Below are 16,951 nucleotides of genomic sequence, written 5' to 3'. Positions count from 1 at the left end.
TCTTAAAAATGCAAACAGTGAAAAAGTAATTGAAATAAATGAAAAAACACAGATAGCATCAAATAGAAACAGACACTCTTTCTACCAATCCGCCCTGAAAACAGAGCCCTTTTGCCTGGAATTAAGTGGACAAGACGAATGCCAAGCTTGAAAATGAGGAAGCGAGGTCAGAACTTGGCACCAGATTATCTAAAGTATGAAGTTCAATAACACGGGGCTACAGTTTTACAGAAAGTATCTACAAGACTACCTCTCAGTGAAGCAGTGTTAGAGGAAGCCAGGTCTCCATCCAGCTCTGCAGAGAATCAGACTTGCGGTTAACTCACTGACCAGGGAACATTCCAGAACCATTTCAGATATCGAACTCGCGCCCCCCTGCATTGGAAGTGCAGAGTCTTAACCACTGGACCACCAGGGAAGTGCCCAGCACCACATATTGAGAACTCCACCCACCTCAGCTTCACCATCACAGTCTGCTCAGACCCTCGTCCACGGCCTCCTTGCCTAGCCCTCTTGGCTGCTGCCAGGCTGGACATCTGCTCTCTCCTCTTCTGATCTCCACTGTCTGTGTTAATCCCTCCCCCAGTTTCTGTATTCTGCAGCATCTGGGGCCCTGTGACTTGGCCGGGGCTGCCCTCCTCGTGAGGGAGGGATTTCAAGAGAAGGTAAATAACCTGCCCGTGAGCACAGCTTTCATACCAACCACCCCAGAGCCACCCCGTTCTCTTCTACCAGCTCTCACCTCTGGGTCATGGTCCCCTCCATGTTCCCCTCCAGCCCCTCCAGAGCTGGCCCTGTGTCCCAGCATTGCCGACTCGGTTCAGAGCAGCCAGTCTAAGCCTGCTCCCTCCACCACCGACAGCCCTGGGGTATCCTAAAATGCTCCGTTTGATATACTGTTTTGTTTTTTTTTTTTTTCTTCAGAAAATTTGCCCATTTCCTCCAACTTGTCAAATGTATTAGCACAAAATTGTTCATGATGTTCCCTTATTATCATTCTAACATCTATAGTATCTTAGTAATGATTTTTTATACCTATTATTGACAATCAGCTTTCCTCTCCTCTCTTCTTACTGATCACTGTGAAAGGAGTTTGTTTTACTAATCTTTCAACGTATCGGTGTTTGGCTTTGTTCATTTTTCTGTTGTCCATCTGCTTTTTATTTCATTGACATCTGCTCTCTGTTTCACTCCCCCTGCTTTCTGTGGGTTTAATTTGCTATTCTTTTCTCCCTTCTTGACTTCTCAAATTAAACTTACTTTCTTTTATAATAAGTGCAAGAGCTATAAATTTCCCTTAAATAGGACTTTAGATGTAACCTACAAGTTTCAAAGTGTCATATTTTCATTATCATTCAGTTCAAAATATTTTGTAATTTCCATTGTGACTTACTCTAATATCTTTCTGTTGCTGATTTTTAAAATTTAACTTCACTGAGATTAGAGCACACACTCTGTATGAGTTCACCGTTTAACATTTGCTTAGATCTCCGTTACATTCCTGCTTGGTCTATTTGTAAATGTTTCCTGTGCACTTGGAAAGTTTATGCACTTGTTTGGTGTGATGTATGACTTGGTTGACCATGTTGTTACAAGCCAATACTTCTCTGAACAAAAATACAAAACTCCTGAACAAAATAGCAAGCTGAGTCCAACAAACAGGAAAAGAGCAGCATCTTGTGACTCAGTGGGTTTATTCCAGATTAATATTTGAAAATTGTGTTCAAATCTTCTCCATCCTTGCTGATATTCTGTCTGCTGATCTATCAATTACCGAGGAAATCTGTTAAAAATCCCTAATTCTAACTGTGGACTTCTTTCTTCCTTCTTTCAATGCTGTCAGCTTTCACTCCATAGATCTAAAACCCCAACCTGTGCATCCAGTATTCGCATTTCACTCTGAACTGACTCTCTTGTCCTGTGTAGCAGCCTCTGGAGCAACACCCTTCTGCATTTCACTTTGTCTGATACCGATGAGCCTTTTTAGGCTGGTGTTTCCTTGGTTTCTCTTTTTTATCTTTTTGTTGTCGTTCAGTCACTCAGTTGTATTCAACTCTTTGCGATGCCAGGGACTGCAGCAAGCCAGGCTCCTCTGTCCTCTCTGTCTCCTGGAGTTTGCTCAAACTCATGTCCATTGAGTTGGTGATGCCATTCAACCATCTCATCCTGTCTCCCTCTTCTCCTCCTGCCCTCAGTCTTTTCCAGCATCAGGGTCTTTTCCAATGAATCGGCTCTTCACATCAGATGGCCTACGTATTGGAGCTTCAGCTTCAGTATCAGTTCTTCCAATGAATATTCAGACTAATTTCCTTTAGGATTGACTGGTTTGATCTCCTTGCAGTCCAAGGGACCCTCAGGAGTCTCATCCAGCATCACAATTTGAAAGCATCAATTCTTCGGTGCTTAGCCTTCTTTAAATTCTTTGCTTTAAACCTTTCTGTGTTCTTATCTATAACACATGTTTTCTACAAACAACAGATTTTCTTTGAAAAGCAGGCTGATAATCCTTTCTTTTTCCCATAGTGTTCAATATCTTGGTAATAACAGGACTATTGGTATATCTGGGTGCTCTCTGCATCTTGCTACGTATGTTCTATTTGTCCTTTTATGCTTTTTGTTCCTTTAGCCTTCCCTGCTTGCCTTTTTTTGAAATTAATCAAGTACCATTCCACTTTTCTCTCCATAAGTCTTTGAGCTGTACACGATGATTTTTGTCACTGTTTGTTGTGACTTCGTAGAGAAGGCGAGACTCATTCAGTGCCCACAGTTGCCCACCCTCCCACCCTTTGACCTGTTTGTGCCACGTGTTACTCTGCTACTTGAGTCAAAAACCCCATAAAGCGCCATGAACTTTGCTTTAGATGCTCACAGTCTTTCTACCGAGGCTGTTTTCCAGTCTTTCCTGTTGGGTGACAGTGCAGCCCCTCCTTTCTATTTCTCTGGCAGACGTTGTCTTCATGTGGCCCTGGTCTGTGAGGGGTACATCTGCTGGCTATAGGATTCTGGTCTTGGAGTTTCTGCAGCGCCCTAGAGACTAGTGGCACTGTTTCTGTTGCAAAGTCAGACATCCATCTTGATGTTGTTCCTCTTAATGTCTCTTTTCCCGGGTTGCTTCCAAGGTTTCTATTTTTGTCTTTGGTTTTCAATAGTTTGACAGCAGTGTGCCCAGTTTGGGTGTTTGGTGGTTGTTTTATTTTGGTGCCATTCTGCTTTGGTTCACGGAGCTTCCTGAATCTGTGGAAGGATGTCTTCCATCAGTTTGAGAACATTCTCTGTTGTTGTCTCTCCTGACACTGCTCCACTCTAGTTTCTCTCCTCTGGACCCCAGTGCACATGCACTGGGCATTCTCACTGTTCCTCAGTGTGTCTTTGCTTTTCCCCAGGCTTTTTCCCCAAGTTTCAGCTGGATCCTCTCCATCACTATCTTCCAGTCCCTGTGCCCTGTCTCAGGTGGTACCCAGACTGCTCTACACTACTCAGTGCATCCTCAACCTTATACTTTGTATTTTCAGTACCAGCAGATTCACTGGATTCTTTTCTACAGATTTTTCTGTCCCTCAAGGACTGCAGCCTTCAGGTCCCACCTGCCCTGATGGCTCCCCAGGATGTGTGTGTTTGTGTGTGTGAATGTGTGTCTATGTGTGGCTCTGCCATCACCGCTGGCGACCTGGACCCAATGCCAGGCTGCCTGCATCAGAGAGGCCCATACCCAGGTCCACCCTCATGTACCAAATGCCTGTTCCAGTCTGGCAGCCTCAAAACCCATCGTCCATAGGTGTCCATCTCTTGGGGCTCCTTATCTGACTTCAGGGTGGAGCCCTAGGCAAGTCCACCCAGGTCGTGAAAGTGCTCCTGGCCATACAATGAGCCAAAAGGACACCCTGGTCACCCTGGCCAGGCCGGTAGAGCCCGTGGAAACCTCAGGCCCCAGCTGGAGTCACCTCCGGAGGGGCCAGTCCCTCAGCCCAGGCCTCTAGGTCCGGGGATGTTGACCTAGGAGAGACAGATGAGTTATGGGCCACGAGGACGTGGCCAACTTGGGGAGACAGTGGCACAGAGGCAGGTACCTGCTCACTGGGTCCCCAACCAGCCACCACAGGATGACCGTCACACTTCCAGAAAGGAAGCCTGAGCGGACATGCGAAAAATCCACATCAGCACACACCAGCTCCTCCCACTGAAACATCCTGGTTTCAAACACACGGAAACAGCATTTGATTTATTTCAAATTACAAAACATGTGCTCAAACTCTCCCTCCTTGAAGATTTTTTCTTCAGGGAAATAATGGAACCTAACAGACCTATCTTTAAATAACTACCTGAGACATAGGAAGTGGGTCTCAGATGCATGGTAACAAACACACAGCAGCCAGCACCGCAGCAAAACCCGCTTGAGACCGACCAGCACCGCTCAGGGCTTTTAACCCACTGCTGTAGGAGTCTGTACACTGGGGAGAATTACCCCTTAGAAGCATTGTAATTTAAATATCAAAGCTGATACAATGTCACGGATGTTGCAACTATTACTGCAAAGACGACATCTGCATCACCCTGAGTGACACGGGGCCGAGGGGATTGCGGGGCAGAGGGTGGATGGAAAGCAGCCACGACCACACAGGCTCACCCAGGACATGCTGAGCATGTGGGTTCTGGGCACTGGGCCCATGGGGATGTGCCCAGTGGACAGGCATCTGGCCGGCAGCCCTCGCGTCTTACCTGGGCTGGGGAGGCGGCCGGCTCCCTGGGCTCCGTCTGGCCGGTCACCAGAGCGGGCATCCGGGGCTCTGAGTGCAGGAGGGCGAAGGGGCCGGAGGGAGGTGACTTGGGCTGGTGCCAGGTCCTGGGGACACAGGAAACGAGTCTCACCCACGTGAACGGACACCAGCTGGTGGGCCGTGGAGAGTTCGGGGAGCGTTGTCCTTGGCCATCTTGCAGTGAGCCGCACGCTGCCATGTCATGAGGCCTGGGTCTCGCTGGACGAGGTTTCTATCTGCTCACCACTCCCAAGCATCTGGCTCTCCGCACGTGCCTTGCCTGGGGGGTGGTCTGGCTACGACGGGGTATTCTATCCAGAAAGTCAGAACCCACAGCAAGGATACAGCACATGCCCAACCGTGCCTGGAGGGAGGCTCGTCTAGAAAGTCCTTCTAGGTGTGTCAACCTAGCTATTTACCTGTAAGGGTGGTAATATCTAAGTCAAATGTCCTTTCATACATAGGAGAGTGTTTAAGGTCCCATATTAAGCCAGACTCAAGTGAAGGTCCTTAATTCATGTAAACACCAGAAGGAAATATTCTTTAAACCACAGTCAGAACAAAACCCAGCTGCTTCCCTGACAGACACTGGGGGCAGTGCACGGAGAAATGTGGGCGGGGCGCCTGTGGCTAGCGGCCCCATCCAGGGCAGACCCCGCCTGCTGCCAACCCAGGTCTGCTTTCTCTCCTGTAGGAGCACATCCTTCCATAGAGACAGGACAGCACCGCCACTGCTGTAAGGAGATAGATCCTCGTGCATTCCCAGGAGCCACGATGGCGACATACATAGGACGTCGGGGTTTCTAGGAGGTTGGGGACGCATCGCCCTCGGGCCTCGGCCTCCAGTGACCAGAGCAGCTGCTTCATCTCCAGTTCGTTCCAGAGAAATAAAGGTTACTTGTGTTCTCATGGCATTTTTCAAAGTCCCTCCCGGATCAACACACACCCACAAATACGGCTTGGGAAACAGCACGTTTGGCACCACAGAGGTGCTTGCCATGGTTCCTATTCAGTGAACAGAGACTTTTAACCAATGGGATGTCAGCCTCCTACTGCAAATGTAATAAAAGGGAAAAAAAATCAATTTAAACTGAAGCAAAACGAAAAGTACACAAGTCCTTTCGCGGAGAAACTAGTTAACCAGTGGAGAATCACCAACGAAACCATCTGTGGAGCTTAACTGCCAAGCTAGATTTGATCAGATCTGGGAGAACAACTGAACTCGGCTTTCTTGGAGGCTCCAGAACTGTCCAGAAAGGACCTTCAGTCACTGCTAGGCACCACCTGCAGATCTGATGGTTCTCTTATTTAAACATGTACCGATACCACCCCTTCCTTCTGCAACACTGCGTGCCCAGCAGGCCACACTGACCACAGGGCTTCCCTCTGGAGACTGGCCCAGGAGTCCCACTCAGCACACCGCACACTATGGAGCCACCCTCATCAGACACCATGATGAAGACGTGCCCTCCCCCGGCTGCTCCAGCCATGAGCTACGGCTGCTGGGATGTCAGCCCAACAAATCTCCCAACATCACAGAAGGCTTAGGCCCAGAAAAATCTCGTTAACAAGTACCTTGAGGAGCCTGCAGGTTAGAGGCGGAAAAGAGACCCTACAGCTCCCTCATACCAGACCAGGAATGAGGGACTCCCAGCACTGTGACACAGGGCCCTACCTTCCTTCTGGGCCTCCCTGGAAGAAGCGTGGTGGCCTCTGTGTGTCTCTACATTGCTATCAGTGGTGCCCAATGTGAAGCCATGCTTCCCTTCCAGTGTGTTTTTAGGTCCACAGTGCACACGCCATCCCATGCTGCCCAGGGTGGTGGTCTCCAGGGGCTCAGGCCTGTGCTGGGTGGCACCCTGGAGGGACTTCCCATCTGGACAGGGGATAGGCCCATCCTTCCTGTGACTACATGGTTCAGCACAGAGGGGCTGCCCCCACCTCCTGGGGCCTCTGACACACAAGGTTCACGCACCAACTAGGAGAACCCCAAAAAAGCCAGAACAACCGTTCTTCCCTGCAGGGGATGCCCCCACCTCCCCACACCCTACCCCAAGCTGCTCCTGCCACGACACCCACAAAGCTGCCAGCTGTCCCTTCAGCCCTGTGGACTTGCCAACTCTAAATCCCAGATGCTGCAGACGCCCTGGGACCACTTCCTCAGCTACTGGCTTTTGCCAACACATTCAGGGTTTGATCTGAGTGGGGAAACAGACTGATATTGGGGAGCGTTTGTCAGACTGACTTGGTTTATGTGTCCATGTTTTATATTCACAACAGCTGTATATAAGCAACACTATTTCCATTTCTCAGATGCAAAGAAGTGAGACCTAAACATGTTTTCAAAAGTGTGTTCATCAGCCTTGGGGGATTCAGCCCTGGGTCTGACTTCACAGCCAGGTTCTTCGACAGCCCCAGCGGCAACCTTCCTCGGACTCTGGCAGGAGAAGCAATGAGAACGGGCACGCTGCCCTCCACGTCGGTCTTTATTAGCCACAAGCAATTTCCATCACAGACACTCACGATATTTTAGTGCCCGTGAAAGCAAAGTTGTGAAGATATTGTTTTTAAAATTAGAGTGAAAATTAAAGACACTCTTCACAGATGCCCAAAACCAACAGCAGCTTTTCCTTTGCTTCCTTCAGTGGTGCTCAGGGACCATGCATGGCCCCGCCAGCCACATATACTTGGACTGTAGGACCCTGGACCGGCCCTTTCCCCACACCCTCTGCACTCAGCACTGCCCTTTCTGGGGTGTGTCGTCTTGCCCTGAAAAGGGAAACAGGGCCACACCTGGCTCTTTCTCACGGACACCAACCTGCCAGGGTGGCTGGAGACATAGTCACGGTCCCCTGCGCACCCAGGACAGGGGATGTTTAGAGCACCTGAGCCTAGTGGGAGCAGCTCCTGCCCAGGTTGGCCTCCCCCTCGGGGGCTCAGCCAGCACCGCTGTACCTTATGGGCTTCTTGGGTCACTCCGTCATTTGCTTCCGAGCAACTGGAATTCGGCAGGAGACATTTAAGGTGTAAGCACAACACCCAAATCCTTTCCACATCTGAGGCGGGGGCAGATCTGCATGGGGCCGCGCCCCAGGCAGAACGAGGCGGCGCCGGCGGGGCGTGGCCAGCAGAGGGAGCCCGAGTTCGGCAGTCCGGAGGCCGCCCTGGCCCGGTCCGAGGCCAGGCACAGCGGTGCACTTGTCAGCTGATCAGGCTTTAGGGTTAGATGCCTGATTTCAGGGCTTCCCAGGCGGCGCAAGTGGTAAAGAACCCGCTTGCCAATTCAGGAGACATAGACGCGGGTTCAATCCCTGACATGGCAACTCACTCCGGTATCCTTGCCTGGAGAATCCCATGGACAGAGGAGCCTGGCGGGCTACGGTCCACGGGGTCACAAAGAGTCGGACACGACTGAAGCAACTTAGCAAGCACGCACGCACGCCTCGACTTCAAGTATGAAACATTCGGATAAGCACACGGCTGCTTCCCTCCCAGTGCCCCCGACAGCCCCCCATCGCTGGCCCCACGACCCATCGCGACACGCACGTTCGCACAGCACCCTCAGCACCGCATCATGGACTGAGGCTTGTCACTCCCGCCGACTCTGGGCGCCGCGGCACTTACGGGACAGGGAATGGGCGCCCTTGGGCAGGTACTCCAGCAGCAGGGAGCTGTCTTCCCCCAGCACGTCCGCCTTCAGGGCCAGCAGGCTGTTCTTACTCATGAGCGCCGCCCGCAGGTTGGCCACAGCGGTAGCCTGATGCAACGCGTCGTCCTTCTCGGGGGTGAGGGGCGCGCCTAGATAGCTGCCCTCTCCTCCCAGGAGCCCCTCATCCACATGCGGGAGGAACTCTGGCCTCTCCCCTCGGCTGTCCGAGCTGCTGGCTTCAGCGATGGTCAAATCCGCGTCTGGGGAGGAAAACACACGTTAGAGACCTTGCAGGCGACTCGAGGACCTTCCGAACAGCCAGCAGGCAAACGTAGGAGAAGCTGGAGCCAGGAGCTTCCCGGCCGCCACCTGCTTGTCATCAAGCCTGATCCCGTCCTGCTATGAGGTCTCAGGACAGCGGTGATGTCACAGCCAAGACTTCGGATGGGGTTCAACCCAGAACACGGCCGGTGGGGAAGGGGGGAGCCCACCCAGGATAAGGGGTGTGCTCTGAGTATTTGTGTAATTTCATCTCTCAGAGAAGGGGCGACCGTCAAAATGGATCAAAGAGCCCAAAGGACACAACCCTGAGGAAAGCTCCAGCCTCAGACTGGGCCACAGTCTCAGTGGTGACACCAAGGTGAGCACTGAAACAGATTAAACTGGACTTTGTCAAAACCAAACCTTCGGAGGCCTCCAAGGACACCGCCAGCAAAGCATGAGGACAGATCAGGTGCAAATCCCTGCAAACTGTGCCCTGACATGAGATTCCACCCAGACTCTGCACAGGAACCTCAGAGCTCAGTAAGAAGGCAGACATCCCAGTTTCAAAGATATTTGAACAGATACTTGTCCAAAGAAAATGCATAAATGGCCAATGGGGGTGTTCAATGTCATTTGTCATCAGGGAAACACAGCTCGGCACCTGGAGGCCCCTCATTCCTACCAGTGCCCTCGAGGCACGGGGTCCTGGAGCCCCCCAGGCTGCTGTAAGAATATAAAGTGATGTAGCCTCAGTGCAGAAGCTCAGGTCCTCAAAAAGGAGTGGCCTCACGGCCAGCATTCCCATTGGTAGAAGGACGTCCATGCTCAGAGTGACAGCACCCGTCAGGGTCAGAGGCAGAGCAGCCCGAGTGCCTGCCTAAAGGTGAAGGACAAACAGGGCGTGGTCCATCCATGCAGTGGAACGTGATTGAACATAAACAGGAATGACTCTCTGGCACAGGTTACAAACTGGGTGAATCTCAACAGGTTACATTCAGTGAAAGTGAAACAAACACTGTCCTCTGATTCTGCTCACGTGAAATACTCAGAGAGGCAAACCCATGGAGAATGAAGGAGACTGGGAGCTGCCAGGGGATGGCAGAGATGGGGGGATCTTGGGGTGACTGGAGGTGCCCGAAGACAGGCCAGTGCCAGATGGACCCTAGGGAGAGCTGCTGCCTAGCCAGGGCTCCCCAGGAACAAGTGGCTACTCGAGAAATCAGAAACAGGAAAGCAAGCTCCTTCCCGAGACAGAGGTAAGTAGGGGAGGAGGGATGGGCCAGCTTTTCCCACCCGTGAACTGTCCTGGGATGTGGCGCTGGAGGAAGACTGGGTCATCTCAAATGTGAAGCCGTGGGACAGACACGCAAGCTGGTCACTGAAATGACAGGTCCCTCCTCAGACCTGGGAAGCAGGGGCCAAGTGGAAATCAGAGACTTGGACCATCTTGAGCATCATGCCCCTGATATGGACACGGCCTCACGCACTTGGGAAGTGGGGGCAGCAGGCACCAGGTTGCACCACGGGGGACCTCCACCTGGACGGGTCTAGCCCAGGGATCCAGATGCTCGGAGCCACCGTCCAGGGACCCTTCCAGCTACTGCCAACAGAAATTTCTGAAGGATATTTTGTTTTTTTCAAACTATAAACCTTTTTTATATTTTTTTGCCAGTTCTTCAATTTTATATCAGCACTGACTTTGCACTGGTAGCCACTAACTGTAGAGATTAAATAAATTGAAATGAAGGCTTTGCCTCTCTTAGCCTGGCTCCTGGAAGAGATTTAGGTGGTTCTTGTTCCTGGGGCTGGAAGGGCCAGGATCCAGGACTGACAGGGTGGTGGGAGCCCGCTTCCAGCTTGCAGACAGCCACCTCCCCACTCTCCTTGCCCCGGCCGGTGTGTGGAGGGCCTCTGATTACCCCAAGGACTTGCTTGCTGGTCCCACCTCCAAACATAAGGATTCAAGATATGGATTCTGAGGACAGAAACATTCAGCCCACAACAAGCTGAAAACTAAAAAAACACCAGATTTCAAAAACAAAATTTATTGAAATTATATTAACAATTTAAGTTCAAAAGCTTATAAAAGAAATCAAGATAAGCTGAGAGATTCCTGCCACATGTGAAATGCTAAAGTCTGGATTTCAGGGAGGGATGTCTGGCAAGTGAGACCTGCAATCAAACAGTGAACCGGCTTCCAGCTGCAGTGCAGTGGTTGGGGGGCAGGAGGGTGGGCGAGGCTGGCTAGCTCTAGCCAGACACACCCCCAGGGTGACCACCCTAGGATGGTTGATGGTGAGCGGTGAGGGTCCACAGGGTGTAGGGCCACAGCGAAGGAGATTAAAGTCATCAATGGAGGATTTCTCTCATGAATGCTAAAGACTCAGAAAAGGCACCACCGGCCCAGGAACGTAGTCAGCTCACCTGTGGCGGCTCGATGACCTCACCTAGAGTCCTCGCAGGAACACTGAAGAGCCCACAGCCCCCAGCAGTGTGACAGGTTGAGCAGAAATGCCTACCTCCCAAGTCCTCCAGTCTTTCTGCCGGGCACCTACCCGGGACATCTCCTAATATAAGGACCAGGTGGCGCTAGCGGTAAAGAACTCTCCTGTCAATGCAGGTTAGACTTAAGAGACATGGGTTTGATCCCTGGTTTGGGAAGATCCCCTGGTGGAGGGCATGGCAACCCACTCCAGTATTCTTGCCTGGAGCATCCCATGGACAGAGGAGCCTCGTGAGCTATAGTCCATGGGGTCATAAAGAATTGGACAAGACTGAGCAACTTAGCATGCATGCAAGAACCATTCAGTGAAACATGGAAGGAATGGGTCTGTCTATTTTGAAGACAGGAGTCATGAAGGAGACCAGGGAGGACTAAGGGTCCCTGACTGACCAACATCACCTCGATGGTCGAGGCTCACAGACACCACGGCCTAGGATGTATTGTTCAACTGAGAAAGCAGAGCAAAGTGCCCAGAAGGCAGCACGTGAAGCCTACCCTGGGTCCAAGTCCTGAGCCTTCTGCTGGGCAGATGGGCCAGGAGCCTGGCAAGGGGACAGGGGGACGGAGGTGGAGGCTCAGGCCCAAGAAACGCACTTATGCCTGCAGGGCTGAGCCAGACACCAGGAGGGAGAGGAGAGCCCCTTCCAGGCCCTTCTAGACCATAGCTGGATTTCAAAAAAAGGGATTTAAGATGAGGTAAAAATGAAATTCTACAAACAGAACAAGAAGTTGAAAGCATTGTTTACATTGCAACAAATCCTTTCGTAGATAAAGAGTCTGATGTCACTTAAACCCTTGAAGCAGGCTCTTACTGTTATCAAAAAGCTAAAATCATCCCCAGTGCCCTGGGGTGGAGGCCGGGGGCCTGTGAGGAACACGGCTTCTGTGGTAACTTAATATTCACCGGTGGACTCAGAACACGTTGCATGCTGCTCTGAGAGGATCCCAGCTGGAGCCAGGAGAGCTGGGGTGCCAGACTTGGACCCGAGCTTCAGGGAAGGCCTCCAGCCCAAGCCACCAGGAGCCATGCATGACAGAACTGTCCCCAAGTGCCCTCTGGGCAGGGACATCTGAGGGAGGACCTGAGGACCCTGGGGGTCCTTCCTTCAGCTGCTGGAGCTCATCCACCAAGTGACGACCCTGGAAACTCCTCACCTCACATTTCTCCTCTGAAGAGCCTTTGTGGCAAACTTAGACTTGGTGATTCAGAAAAAAAGCCTTAAATGGTGACGTTAAAAAACTGACAAGCCAGGAGCCAGGCGTGTAATGGCCATCTGGGCTTGGCTGTAGTCGTGGGCGGTGGAGCCCGTCCAGGCCACCTGGTGACACTGCAGCACCGTTCTCGGACACAGCAGCCCACAGCGGCACTGCCCAGAGCTGGACAGGGAGACCAGCCACCCAGATGAGGGACAGCGTGTGTCCAGCCTTTTCACACAGCTGTGATGGCAGGAAACATCCCCATGCCAACCCTCGGGCCAAGCCACTCAGCGCTTCTTCTCCAGCCAAGCTCCCTCTGATAAACAAGGCAACCAGGACAGAAAATATCAACATTTAACTGTAAAAGGCCAAGTGTTAAAAGTAAAGATGGATTCAAGAGCAGAAGACAGGGGCAGGGTTGTTCCTTCTTCCTATAAGTGATACACTGTAAGAGTTGAAAATTTTCACTCAACCTTTAGCTGAAACAGAAAAGAGATCATAATTAAAAGAAGCAGAATTGCTAGACAATTAAAATAGATGATGCAATATGAACTGCAAAGGATCTCTACGTATATATCTATACACACAGACACATATAAACACATATGTACATATGTGTAAAGTGTTGTCACTACCAACTACCTCTCATTGGTGTGTGGTTTAACTTCCCACATAATGGAATACTGTATCCTGTTTAAAAAAAGATAAGGAAGGTCTGTGTGCACTGATGCTGCAAATCTAGCAATTATAAAATGAGTACAATGTGTGTATAATATGCTACTTCCAATGTAAACAGGAAAAAATAATATATTCGTTTCTTTTTCATTCACAAATTCTTGAAAAACCCAAGAATAACTAACAGTGATTTCTGATCTGATAGGTTGGCATCCAGGCAGATGAATGTCAAGGAAGATACTCATGATACACATTTTTATACTTTTTGGTTTTTGAATCACTCCATTAAATTAGAAAATAAGAACATCTTTTGAAAGACAATGCTGAAATTGTATGGACATAATAGCAATAAAGATACCTCTCAAAAAAAAAAAAATGATAAAGCAGAGGGCACGTGTCCAGGGCCTGGGGTGGGGGCAGGGCCGCCCTGCCACTGGGGCCAGGCTGCACAGCCGGTGTTCAGTCCCTACGATTTCCCCAAATCTCATGCAGCGGAGCCTGGTAGGCTGCAGTCGATGGGGTCTCGAAGAGTTGGACCCGACTGAGCGATTTCACTTTCACTTTTCACTTTCGTGCACTGGAGAAGGAAATGGCAGCCCACTCCAGTGTTCTTGCCTGGAGAATCCCAGGGACGAAGGAGCCTGGTGGGCTGCCATCTATGGGGTCGCACAGAGTCAGACATGACTGACGTGACTTAGCAGCAGCAGCAGCATGCTTCATGATTCTCAGAGCTGCTCCCCAGCTGCCTGTCACAGCCCTTCTGCAGATGCCCAGCCCCACCCAGCCCAACCTGCCACCTCTTGTCCAGGGAACAGCCACCTGCATCCGCGGCTCTGCACACAGCAATGCGGCAGAACCTTCAGGACAAGTGAAAACCGCAGAGCCGAGACCAGGCCCTGGGAGACTCCACCCCCGACTTACAGCTCAAACCAGACCTCAGTCCTAACACTCACTAGATCTCACAAACAATGTAAAAATCAAGTTCAAAAAACTAATTATGCACCTTGTCCAAAATTTACATTCTTACTTTATGTGTCTAAGATGTATTATTTCTTAAGTGTCATGCTTTTTATCCATGTTAAAATCAAGTTCCTTCATTTTCTATCACTATCCAAAAGTTTTCACTTCATAAAAGAAACCCTCTTTAATTAAAAGAAAAACCCTATATAGTCATCAAGGTAGTTCCACGGGCAGATGATATGAGAACAGCTGGACACCACATGGAGAAGGTGACCGTGAAGGCTAACTCAACACGCCCCAGGCCAGTGGTCACACTCAATCCTCCGGGAAAACCACAGGAGAAATCTTTGCGACCTAAGGCAGAGGTTCCTTGGATTAGACCCAAATAGCATGAACCACAAAAAAATGACCAAAAAAATTCACACACCAGACTTCATCAAAATTTAAAACGTGTGCGTGTGTGCTCAGTTGCTAAGTCACGTTCTACCTTGAAACCTTGTGGCCTTCTAGGCTCCTCCATCCACGGGATTCTCCAGGCAAGAATACTAGAGTGGGTAGCCATTCCCTTTCTCCAGGGGATCTTCCTGACCCAGGGGTCGAACCCAAGTCTTATGTTCTCCTGCCTTGCAGGCAGGTTCTTTACCACCAGCGCCACCTGGGAAGCCCCTCTTCAAATATGTACGCTTTTCAAAAGACACTGTTACCGGGAAACACGAGTCGGAGACTGAGAGAATGTTTTCAGAACACATGCCTAACAAGCAAACAGACACCTGGAGGACAGTCCACTCAGCCAAAATGCTTCCCCAGGAGGGGGGCTGATGTCAACTCGGATGCTCACCTTTGGGGTGGGACTGCAGCCAGCAGGATCCCTGGAGTGCAGGGTGCTGGATGGCCCAGCGCTCAGACCTGCCACCAGGCACAGCCCTGAGCAGATACCACTCAAAGGCAGATGGAGAGGCTAGTAAACCCTGAGAAGACTTCTCACCCTGAGAAGATGAAACCATGAGGAGTCGCCCCCACACCCTCCAGAATGGCTAAGATTTAAACACGAACCCAAACCACTGTCTGCGTGACACTGGCACAAGTGTGCCTCATACTACCACCTGGTTCCTTGCACACATACCACCTGACAGCCCAGTCCGGGAGGCATCAAGGCAAATCACACCAAGACTCGTCCTAGGACGTTCGAGGCAGCTTGACCATTATAGCCGGAAACCACACAAACAACTACATGTCCATCGGCAGTTGTGTTACAGCTGAGAACAGAACACCGCTTGGCAGTGAAAGAATGATCTGAGGACTCTGATGGAGGCTGGAGCAAACTCTGAGAGCAGGTTGGCAACCACCTGGACAGACCAGAGGTTCCCTAGGCATGCTCACTTGGAGCTCCCAGGCTGACATGAGATGGGTGGAAGGGTCCAGAGGCTGAGGGGATGATTTGTCATCAAAAGGCACATGAAAAGTGTGGGTCCCAGCCTCAGAAATGCGGGCTCTGGTAAGAAGCTGGCCGAGAGCGCTCCCTCTGAAATGCGCAAACGAGGTGAGATTGGATGATCAGACAGATAAACATGTAAACACAGCAAAACATTAGCAGGCAGAAAATCTCAGGTGGCAGGTGGGCTCACAGTCCGTTTTTTCAACTTTTCTCTGAGTGTGAATGTCTCCCCAGTGAAATGGCCAGGAGAGAGACAATAAATTACTCAAACCTTACAGTTAGAAGCTGCGCAGCTCACTGAATGTACACCATCGCTGAAACAGTAGGAAAGGGGTGGTGACCGGGGCCTCACCTCCGAGACCATGAATGTGCCACCTCATATGGCAAAAGGGACTTTTCAGGTCCTTGAGATGGGAGATCATCCTGAACCTCTCTGTCCACACAAGTGTCCATCTCAGAGGAAGGGGGAGGCGGGAGGGCCAGAGCTAGCAAAGGGGACACCGCACCAGAGCTGAGATCTGAGGGATGTGGGGCCCCGAGCCAAGGGTCGAAGAGCCTTTGGAACCTGGCAGCTGGGGGGTGGTGTAAGGGTGTCTAAGGGGGTGTGGAAGTGTCTGGGTGTGAGTGTGGAGGTGTCTGCGGGCTGGGTGTGAGCGTGTCTAGGGCTGTGGGGGGATGTCTGCAGGGTGGTATAGGAGTGTCTGGGGGTGGTATGGACTATCTGCAGAGGTGTGGGGGTGTCTGGGGGTGGGTATGGGGGTGTCTGGGGGTGGGGGTGTCTGGGGGGCAGTCAGGCCTCTGCCAGCTGAACAGCTGTGATATGGCCTTTCTGATATGTATGTTCTGCTTCTGTTTTTAAAAAAATTTGAAAAAAGCAGTAGCAGAAAAGTTTTCACATGAACAGTTAAAAAAATAACACAACTCCTTTTAAAATCTTCATTTAAATGTAAGCTTCCAAGCTGTGCTTTTAAGTGCATATATATAAATGCACATATACACCACTGGGTATTTCAACACAACCCTTTGTCTCCGGGCAGGGGCGGGGCAAAGGCAGTGGGCTCAGTCCCCACCCTTGTTGGCACCTAGGGGCATCCCCATCACAGTGTCCAAATACCAGAAGAAAACACACACGTGGTTAAGAGGACAAAATGCCTCAAGTTCAAATCAAAACAGGACTCATCGAGGTGGCAGAAAAGGCAGGCGGCCTTCCGGTCAGGTCAGCAGTGGTGCTGCCCAAGGGTGAGGTGACCTCAGAGAAGGGAGAGCGGAAACGCGCCCTGGGAAGCTCCCAGCCAGCGCTGGCCGTGGTCCCCAGCCCAGCCCCCGCACATCCATCCCGAGTGGAACCTTGTGTGTCCCGAGAGGGACCACTGGCCTTGCTCACCTGTCACCCTCAGGGGCCCTGCCATGTCCTGACCACCCAGATCCAGACCCTGCAGCTCAGCTCTTCACGAGGGCAGTGGCCCCAGGGTGACCAGCCTCCACTTCCACATTTGGAAAGATGAGAAGCCTCA

At 51.1% G+C, this 16,951-nt stretch overlaps 1 protein-coding gene across 2 annotated transcripts in view; it reads right to left on the bottom strand.

The window, feature by feature from the left end:
- Nucleotides 1–16,951, bottom strand: part of ZBTB46 (zinc finger and BTB domain containing 46) — a 51,443-nt gene that overhangs the window by 9,607 nt on the left and 24,885 nt on the right. For both annotated transcript variants that reach the window (XM_018057499.1, XM_018057498.1), the window contains exon 3: nt 8,379–8,663. In XM_018057499.1, coding sequence (XP_017912988.1) covers nt 8,379–8,663 — 285 coding nt within the window. The remainder of the gene's footprint in view (nt 1–8,378; nt 8,664–16,951) is intronic.

Source organism: Capra hircus, chromosome 13 (genome assembly GCF_001704415.2).
Source record: "Capra hircus breed San Clemente chromosome 13, ASM170441v1, whole genome shotgun sequence".
NCBI classification, from domain to species: domain Eukaryota; kingdom Metazoa; phylum Chordata; class Mammalia; order Artiodactyla; family Bovidae; genus Capra; species Capra hircus.
This window is presented reverse-complemented; position numbering and strand designations above follow the sequence as displayed.